The sequence below is a fragment of the Necator americanus genome, chromosome X (genome assembly GCF_031761385.1).
Source record: "Necator americanus strain Aroian chromosome X, whole genome shotgun sequence".
In the NCBI taxonomy this organism is placed as follows: domain Eukaryota; kingdom Metazoa; phylum Nematoda; class Chromadorea; order Rhabditida; family Ancylostomatidae; genus Necator; species Necator americanus.
Window position 1 is genome coordinate 32,563,957 of NC_087376.1, and position 9,428 is coordinate 32,573,384.

The window sequence follows — 9,428 nt, forward strand, 5'->3', positions numbered from 1 at the left end:
CAGCACATCCATTGCCCACTCTAAATCCATGTAGTTACTGCCGTGGCTATTCGCATAAGTGTGTGGTACTGGTTAGAGTGCCTTTGTTTTTCCTCATTCGAATAATATATGTGCACACAGGTCATATCTTATTCTCGTTTTCTCCGCCCACATGCTCGGATGTTGGCCTCTCGACTTTCACTGGTGTTGTTTCTTTCTTTTTGTTTATTCATTAATTATTTTGGAATTTAATAAATTTGATCAAAGCTCATCCATTGTTCCACGTTAAATCATTTCCTAATCACATTTCTACACTATCCACTTCCACAAATTTTGTCGTTTATGATCCAAGATTTTCAAAGTATTCGCACCCAAAAATATCCTTCCCGAGAGTAATTTTCAGTTCTTTCCATCCAGCACATTACAAAAAATCACAAAAATCATTATTCCTAGTAGTATGCATGGTTCGTCATATTTTTTTTTCAAATGAAAGGGTGAACAGAAAAATTTGTGTGTTTCCTAAACTTGTCCTAAAGTTCACTAATGTTTCCGTAATCTGAATTGCGCTAACACGTAAAGGTGACCTTCAGCAGAGTTTAACGGATTCGGAGTAGTTACCTGCTGACCTAAATATGGCAACATATCACCGTTCACATTGAAATTCCACTTGGAAAATTAAGGGAGATCACAGAACAAAAATGATATTGCATTCTCAATATTAATATCATTATTAGTGTGAATTTGGAAAAGGAAAATTTCCAAATTTTCAACAAAACTTCTGTACTTTTCCAAAAGATTCCCATTCTATTCGAATCAATCTACAGGAAGGAAGCATTGTAAAGCAGAAGTGTTTCCGATACGAGTTTCCCCAGACTATACTTCAAGCGGAAAACACGTTTCTATGTAGATCCACAAAAAAAAAGTGCGCATCACCGAAAGTGCCCTTTGATGGCAGAAAAACTTTTGCAGGAGCCAGAAAAAAAAGTGGTTCATTCCTTGTTTGCACAAGAATTTGGATCGGTCTCATGTAATAATGCCTAGAAATTGAAATCCTGGGAAATTTCGTTCGAGTTTTCTTCTACGATTCAGACTTGGCTTGTATTTTAATCCTGGAAATCGTTTATCCTATAGCAGTTGAAAAATAGAGCAGAGGACTACTTCAAAACACTACAATTATCATCACCACTTTATGGATGTAATGGTACCACAAATGATTGTGGAATGCTGAAGCCAATCCTTCTCTGGAACGTAAGGATTTAAAAAGAAACTGATAAAATGATCTGGTTACAATGGTTCTCATGCGAAAATTCAAGTCTCATGAACTATCGATCCCTCTCCTCACAATATGTATTAGTGACATCCGAACAACCGGATATTGACGTTTGCTTCCTCCGGCGCCACTGAAGGAACCAGAAGATGTTGCAGCAATTATAAGCACCATTAACGCTTGTAGAGAAAGTGACGTGCATGTATAATCGAAAAAGGTATGGATGCCTGATGTATGGGGTGGGATTCGCGTCAAGACCTATCTGGGAGGAGATCTCATCCACGACCACCATCATCGCGGCGCGTCCCACTTAACCGGCAGCGGTAGCGAGCATGTCGCCACTGCTATCGATCGTCATATCGATCGGACTCGCCCACGCATTTGATGTACCGTGTACACGTGAGTTTACAGTACTTTTGATCATTCATTGATCACTTCTGTACTCGTTGATCTCGGCTCTGAGCACCACCTTAGCGCGCCCACCCACTGCACGGCACTGAGTCGGCGACCTGGCATCGCCAAGAGCTATGGATGGTCGTTATGCCGTAAAATTTCATTTCACTCACTATTCCTGATTATTTCATATATAAGAGGCATTAAGGATCATATTATTCCACCAGAAATAAATTTTTTATCGTCCGCATTTCGTGTCTTTTCATTTGAAATTATGAATATATCTGTGAATTTATGAATTATTTATTACCAAACGCTATAAGCTCTCATCGTTTTCGGATTCCATGAGAAAACGATTCTTTCGAAATGAAAAATAAAAGGATGAGGTGTTGTTCAGTATTCATAGTTTCAAAATGTTCGAAATCCACGAAGACACGATTTTGCTAATAGTTGTTAAAAGCGTTCGTATTTGAAGTTACAGCAATCGTCTCCCTCAAAACCGGCAAAGTGCTTCGAAAAACGAATACGACGTTGGTGATTCACATGTACGCACATCCTGTCTTTTAGATAATTTATGTGCAGCGTGTAGATGTTTTAAGGTGTGTATCCGTAGCAAAATTAGTTTATAAAATACTCGCTACTAACTTTTTATCATTTTTAAAATCGAAATAAACTATTTGAATTAGATAGAACCACTAATTAATGTTGTTCAGGATTTTATTGATTTGCTTGAGATGTAGCCACGATTGGTATTGATCTTTTTTTTTATTAACAGCTAACTTTTCGACCTCGTCACCGTCGTCAGAGGGGATTAATCCTCTCCGGTGCCTCATCAACCTACAGATTGATTTGATTTCCTATTTTAGAGGCATATGTTTCATTATTTCCATCCAAATTCGTCATAAATTGATTGCCATTTAATGGTTATCCACGTTTTGGGAAATTTCTACGCCAATTAACTAAAATTAACTTAACTTAATGAACTCCTCCTATGTAGTTCTCCATGTCTGAGAGAATATTAAAATATTTACTTTACATAGAAAATATTTTTCCACTAGGTAAAATGAGGTAAAAAAGGTAAAGAGGTAAAAAAACGTTTTCTATCATAGTTTGACCCTTTAGTACCGACATAGACTTTGTCAATACTTCAACTACGAATAATTCCAGAAAAACTAATCGGAAACAAATGTTTGTTTGATGAGGAATGTTATGGTATGAACACAGTTTGTCGAAATGGTCGTTGCACTTGTCCGACAAATTTTGAGGAATTCGATATCGACGATAGGACAACCATATGCCGACTTGGTGAGTGCATTACCAGTGAAGTTCAAGTGCCCGAACGCTTAACCTTCATCATTTTTTCCAGAAATTCAATTAAAAACGTTAATCGCTTGAAGTTGTCGATGGTTAGGAATGATCACATTTTTTCAGCACCATCTAAAATAGGAGACACATGTCAACGTGATTGTAAACCACCGTTACTATGTCGTGATGGACGATGCGAATGTTGGGGAGGAAGTATTGTCGATGGGGAATGCGTAGTGCGTGAGTTGCGCTGGATTCGACCCACAAATATATTTAGATATATTTCGAATTTTGGATTTCTTTTCTAACACAATACTCCAGAAAAGTAGTTTTGAACAATCCTAGATCCTGGATGGAAAATCTCGGAATTTAGCTTGCCCGGCTGGCCAACAATTGTACGGGGTTGAATGCACTAGAGTGGCACATTATGGACAAATCTGTGAAAAGGATAGTCAGTGTGTTGATCCCTTCAATGCATGCGTTGGTGGAACTTGTCAATGTGCTCCAGGAACTACAAGGGATGTTATGCGTGGATTTTGTTATGCTGGTACGTATCTTACTGGAATTTTCTCTTAAAACAACCTGACTTAACTTCAAGTTGGTAGTTCTCTTCTCCATTAAAATTCTTCAATTTATCAAATATCAATCAGTTATCATCAATCTTCAAAACTAATAAATTCGCCTCAGGAATTCTGCCCTTAATTGCTACTCTATTGTTGATTTCTGGAGTTAATATAGATTTATCCTGGATTAAAAATAAACAAGTTTATAAGTCGTTGAAATGCTTTAATTTTATCAGAAATGAATTAGAAACTTGGAAAAATCACGCAAGAGTCTGGAATTTTTATTTCATACAATTTGATAAGTTGATTTTAAAAAGTCGGTCAGAAAAGATGCGCAGAACTGTGCCACCCACGACGAAAACGTCATTTTTAAAAATGATACCCATTTTGATCTACGTTTTTCAGTTGTTCAAAAGGTAGAAATGAGGAATTGCGAATAATTTATGTGGTTCGTAAAACACTTCTATTAAAACGCTAGTATTACATAGAAATATTATTTTGTACAGTACTACTGAGAAGAGGAGGTGACCAACTGTGTTTAAAAAAATTCAACTGTCATACAACTGCTCATTTTAATTGACCAACAGTAGAAACCCCAAAATCATAGAATCAAATTTTTGAAAGTAAAAAAAGTAATAGTTCTATGTATTCCTTAAAAATTTGCTTGAAAAATTGTAGGATGTAAAACGAGACATCAATTCATCTGTCGCTATGTTCATATGGAAGACCTTTTGAATTATCAGTTCTACATAAAGCATTCGTCCTCTCTTCCTCACTTTCCTCATTTCTGATCTCTCCTCCCATCGAAAAATCCATGATCACTTCAATTACGTCAGATTGAAATCAATGGTATCACAGAACATCTCATGATTTAATACAAAAATCCAGAGCACTATCGTTTCAGTATGTCCTGATGGAATGCATCCACGTCAAACATGTCGTCGATTATTCGTAAATGATGTGGATATGTTGGAGAATGCAGCAAACACGGATAGTTGTCCGTTAGGATATCGATGTGTGACCTACGGTAGTCCATACGTTGGTCACTGCTGTCGACTACGTTGTCCTTATGGGGAACCGGATCTCAGGTGTGCTGAAATTTATGATTTTTTTCTTTTAGTTTCTACTATCCTACCTTCTCTTACATCTTATATATTACCAGGAATATACTTTTTCCAGCCAATCATGTGATGCTGGTTCAGCTCCGGAATCAAAATGTCGACCTCTCACACACTTTTGCTACTCGATCACTGAGCCAGGGCGGGTAATTTTTTATTGTGAAGGACTTATCTTGCCGGAAAATATGAAATTTCACATGAAAAAATCCCAGATAGATGATAAAAGAAGAGATTTTTAGGTGGAAATCGTCACTATGCTGCCCTCGTCCATGTCGTGATCCTACACCTCTTTACATTAATGGACAATGCTTATCCATAGCGCATAGGGATGATCCTTGTCAAATTGACCAACAGGTTTGAGCTGTGGGCTAAAAGTTATGTAAATCCAGAATTAGTTTGTTATTTTGCAGTGTGAAGGCGGAATCTCCATGTCTTGCACGCTCGGCACGTGTCAATGCAAGCTCGGCTATCATCCAGTTAGTGCAGATACAGAAATAATGAAGAATAAAACTTACAAAAATAGAAGAGCTTTTCAAAAGTCTCAGCGTAAAAAATCTTTTTTTTTCAGTATAATGATGACCGATTTCCTACTTGCGAGAAAAGTTGCAATCAACTGGATGAAATTCCTTCCTCGGATCGTTGCCTTCAAAAAGCTCAACTAGGTCAACGATGCCTTTCGAAGAAACAATGTCCAAATTTTTCGGATTGCAAGTTTGGAACTTGTCAATGCCTATGTGGATATAAGCAAGTGCGGGTGAGTAGTGGATTTGCTATTGAGTAGATCAACGAATGGAATGTAAGCGACACCAATAATCGCAATATTTTCAGGACAACATTCTTGGCACAAGATGTACGAATCCGGATGATCCGCTCAGTTTGAATACGATACTGACGGGCGTCGAACAACTATTTGGCAACAAACGGGCCACTCGAAACTGACTTTCATCATGTCTCATCATCGTAATCTCATTCTCGAGTACTAATTTGGCTAGCGTCCAATCATTTTTTCCTTTCTTTCTCTCTCTCCTCAATGAAATGTCTCTTCAAAACGATTGCTGCATTTCGACCGTCGGGTTGTCAGTGTTTATTTGAAAATGTTATATACATTTATAGGTGAAGTTTTTTTTTTCTTTATTTGTGATTGCCGAAGGCACTATGTCTAATTAATGTCCTAGAACCTGTATATAAATTTTATTTTCATCGTTGGTGTCTTCACGTGTGAAAATAAAGTGTTTTCATCATTCGATCGGTTCGATTCCAAGACGTCGCCATTTGATCCAACTAAGTCGAGCGATGAGATCTAAAAATACGTATTATAGCTATGAAAAAATCAGCAATTTACAGTATGACACGTAAAATCTTCTAATGAATGCAGTGGATAACATAAAAAGACGTCAAGGACATAGAATGAACGGACAACGATCGAATTGCGTCATCGATTTTATGAGAATTTTTTGGTCATATGATCTACGAATAAACACAAATCATTTCTCTTTGACTACCTGTTTTTTCAGAGATCTAAATGATAATTCTTGAAAAATCTATGGTCATAGAATTACTATATGCGTACTAGGTATTTTTTATTGGTACATCTTTAAAATTGTTTTTACGTTGAAAAAAACTAACCATCGTAGATAATACATATGTATGAAAGTAGGGCCAGAGTCAATGAAAATTATCGATCAGTCATTGAATGTTTTCCAAATCCGTATACAGCTATAGCAAGACAAAGGCTACTTGGAAGAAATCTTTAAGGATCAATACAAAAATTTCTCCAGAGTGTCACAGGTCACGAAAAAAAAGAGTTCTGCTGAATTTTTTCTTTTCACTGAAAAGCAAAAGTTGGTTCTTTCCTGCTAAACTGTCGGCAGCAGGCAGGTCGCAGTTAAATATAGCGTAACCACGAATTTTATATGAATCCATGAATTCATATAAGATTCATATAGGATTTCGAATTTGAGAAAAAAAAAACCTCTATACGTCTATCTTAAATTCTACGTCTTCAGATAGTAAAGATTTTTCCATAGACACAGTATAAAAGGGACACAAATAGATGTGTTCCATGTTCTCTGCTTAAGAGCAATAAAACGAGAAATCCACGAGAGTAGCGCTGGAGTCCAAGCGAATCAATACTTTGACCAACTCATTGAGTCACGAGAAGACTTTGAGGCAATCCAAATGGTAATCAAAGCTCATCTCTCGGATAAGAACTGAAGTGTCATCACACTATTTTCCCATTCAGTCAATTTTGCCTTTTTCGTATTTTAGATTTCAAAAAAAAAATTACCACTTGTGCTCCACGATGGTGCATTCGGATGACTGCTCCTTGACATAGCCACACATCGACGTATATAACGATGTGGATCCATGGGAGATCTTAATTTTCACTTTTTAAAATTCATTTTCAAAATGGTTTACTTGTAGTTTCGCAAAAATTCTTTTAAAAAAAAGTACCGTAACACATCTTCTAACATATTTATATAGGCTATGGCCAAATTCAATGTGTCAATTTTTGATAGTCGTTTTTCGAATGGGAATGTAGGAATGTAATTCCGGAGTTCCTAAAATCATTCAAATTTCATGAAAAAGAAAAATTTAAAAATATTCCCTTAGAAATCCCGTCCTCTGCTCCTAGCTGATAATAGAAATTTTTCGTAAATAAATGAAATAATTATGAAAATAAACAGACAACCGTACAATGAAAGCCACATTGATACTACACATTCGTTTTCGTTCTCGTACATTTGCAGCTCGTCGATCACCTTCATCCTCGACAAAATCGTAGAAACCATCGGATGTGACGACGTTTTGTTCACAAAATGATTGCCACTTAAAAATCAAACCAAAACTATATGAGCTGTTTGAACAAGGAGAATAAATAAATCATAAATCGTGAAGTGTTCATTTCAAACACGAAGTGTATCTACTTCAAAAAATTGTGGATTTCTGAAAAAAAGAAACGCATACCGTAGGCTGTGGCTGAATATCCATGAGTGGGAATGACAGCGGCGTTTATAGGAAGAGGAGAGAGAGTCGAGTGTTTGGCATGTGCATATAAGCCGAAAGCATTGAAGCGAGAATAATCATAAGAAGCATAACTATCATCTGCAGCCGCTATAATGAGAATTAGACGAATTCCTTTCGGGAAAAATACTCATCTCCAGGAAGTATTTTGTTATTAGAAAAGGATTCAAAATAAACAAGTAGATCACGTAACAACTGAAGAATAGAAACTATTAGGTTGAGCCAGTAATAAATTCCGTTTTGTTTTTCATAATTCCTCTAGATGACGGTTAACAGTAGATTGTGACGTATTGAGTGAGCATCCTTGATAGCTTCCTCGTTCTTTGACATGAATTTTGTTCAATATTCACTTCAAAATATCTTCATCGAAGTCTGGAGGTCGATCTCAGGAAGCTTGGTTCACCTTTCATGGTCACATTTCCAGAACGAAATTTGACAAACCATTTTTTAGCTGCCCGATCGGTTATCACTCCTTATCCATGCACACCGCATATTTTTAATCCGTAACCGTAGCACTTTTAATGGATAAAGGAAAAAGTTTCTGGCGTTGATCAATCCGCTTGGGCCCCGCCACCACGTTCACACCAATTCAGAATTGTTTGAGGTTTACAAACGTGTAAATGGCCTATGCAATGACTTGTAGTGGCTAGCCGAGGTGTTAAAGTCCCTGTTTTTATCCTCCCAGATAAGTCTGGTACCAATTTATCCACCCTGGAAAGATGAAGGACTTGGTGAACTCCAGAGCGGATTCGAGCCTTCGATCGATCGTGCGGAGAACGGAACCTCTAACCGACTGTCCTACACCCACCCTAATTGAACGTAGCACTATCACCTTGTTTAGATTCCCAAACCGTCATCTGGTCTAAATGTATTTTTTGATCCTTCCATTTTCAAGACGAACGAAAAAAATATTTGTAACATAGAAAACAAAACGTGCATTATACTGTACTGATGTCTAAAGGATAACACAAGTTCTGTCTACGTAGCGATAACAAGAATCTCTTATTTAGGTAACTCATTGTATCCGTAACCAGTAACAATCGGTATCATGTATCTCGGCGAAAATTGCTTATGACTCAACCTAATGGTTCCATAAAATTGTTTATAACTCTAGAGGCGAGTCCTCACTGCTTAACAGAATATCCAGAAAATCTTAGCGTATTGTTAGGTTAGGTGGTTAAAAATTCCTAAAAATTGTGTACACGTTAATAGCTAATCAGAGCCAAAAGCGCTACTGGTTTTGACAGTTATTGTTCAAAAATATTCGAGTTCCCATAGCTAGTATTTTATGTTTGTGATTCCCCCAACATTTCGACTCATCTGCACACCTCGCACAAATTCCTCAAATTTCAAAACGACATCTAATTTGTTATCACTTGGTACCAATACAGACTTCAACGATATTTTCTATGCCAGATAGCAGCATTGTCCATGTGTCGACAGAAATTGTGACAATTTTACGAGTTCCATCCCCTACTGTTCTTACTTTCTGAAGCTTCATAACAAAGAAATAAATTAAACAGATTTACACTAGAAACTCTTGACTCGTAATGAAATATTGAGAACACAACAGTAATTCATCAAAAGCATTAAATATGGTACAAGTTCAATGAATAGTACAGAAAACCGTCAAGTAACGCAAACACATGAACCAACGCATGATTAGAAGAAATGTAAAATGAATTGAGATATTCTATTAACCGTCTTTCTCAACACTGAAAATGGACAGGGATACAAGTTCGTATTTTTTTTGGCAGAAACATCTCTACACAGACACAT

The 9,428-nt window shown here is 36.9% G+C and overlaps 2 protein-coding genes across 4 annotated transcripts; one reads left to right on the forward strand and one right to left on the reverse strand.

Moving 5' to 3' along the window:
• Nucleotides 1–1,578: 1,578 nt before the first annotated feature.
• Nucleotides 1,579–5,564, forward strand: RB195_026139 (uncharacterized protein; the record flags this gene model as incomplete). 3 transcript variants are annotated; one of them, XM_064214563.1, is made up of 10 exons in its annotated part: nt 1,579–1,645; nt 2,807–2,944; nt 3,071–3,184; nt 3,318–3,491; nt 4,412–4,595; nt 4,687–4,767; nt 4,865–4,979; nt 5,036–5,101; nt 5,194–5,379; nt 5,454–5,564. In XM_064214563.1, 10 exons carry the CDS (start codon nt 1,579–1,581, stop codon nt 5,562–5,564), a joined length of 1,236 nt encoding a protein of 411 aa, XP_064070444.1. The 3 variants fall into 3 exon arrangements, with proteins under 3 accessions (XP_064070444.1, XP_064070445.1, XP_064070446.1); XM_064214565.1 differs by lacking the exon at nt 1,579–1,645 and having other exon boundaries at nt 2,854–2,944; nt 4,687–4,771; nt 4,865–4,899; nt 4,952–4,979; XM_064214564.1 differs by lacking the exon at nt 1,579–1,645 and having other exon boundaries at nt 2,854–2,944.
• Nucleotides 5,565–5,863: 299 nt separating this feature from the next.
• On the reverse strand, nt 5,864–7,616 carry RB195_026140 (uncharacterized protein; the record flags this gene model as incomplete). The annotated part of the gene is made up of 5 exons (XM_013451253.2): nt 5,864–5,925; nt 6,913–7,001; nt 7,080–7,186; nt 7,323–7,454; nt 7,593–7,616. 5 exons carry the CDS (start codon nt 7,614–7,616, stop codon nt 5,864–5,866), a joined length of 414 nt encoding a protein of 137 aa, XP_013306707.2.
• Nucleotides 7,617–9,428: the final 1,812 nt, after the last annotated feature.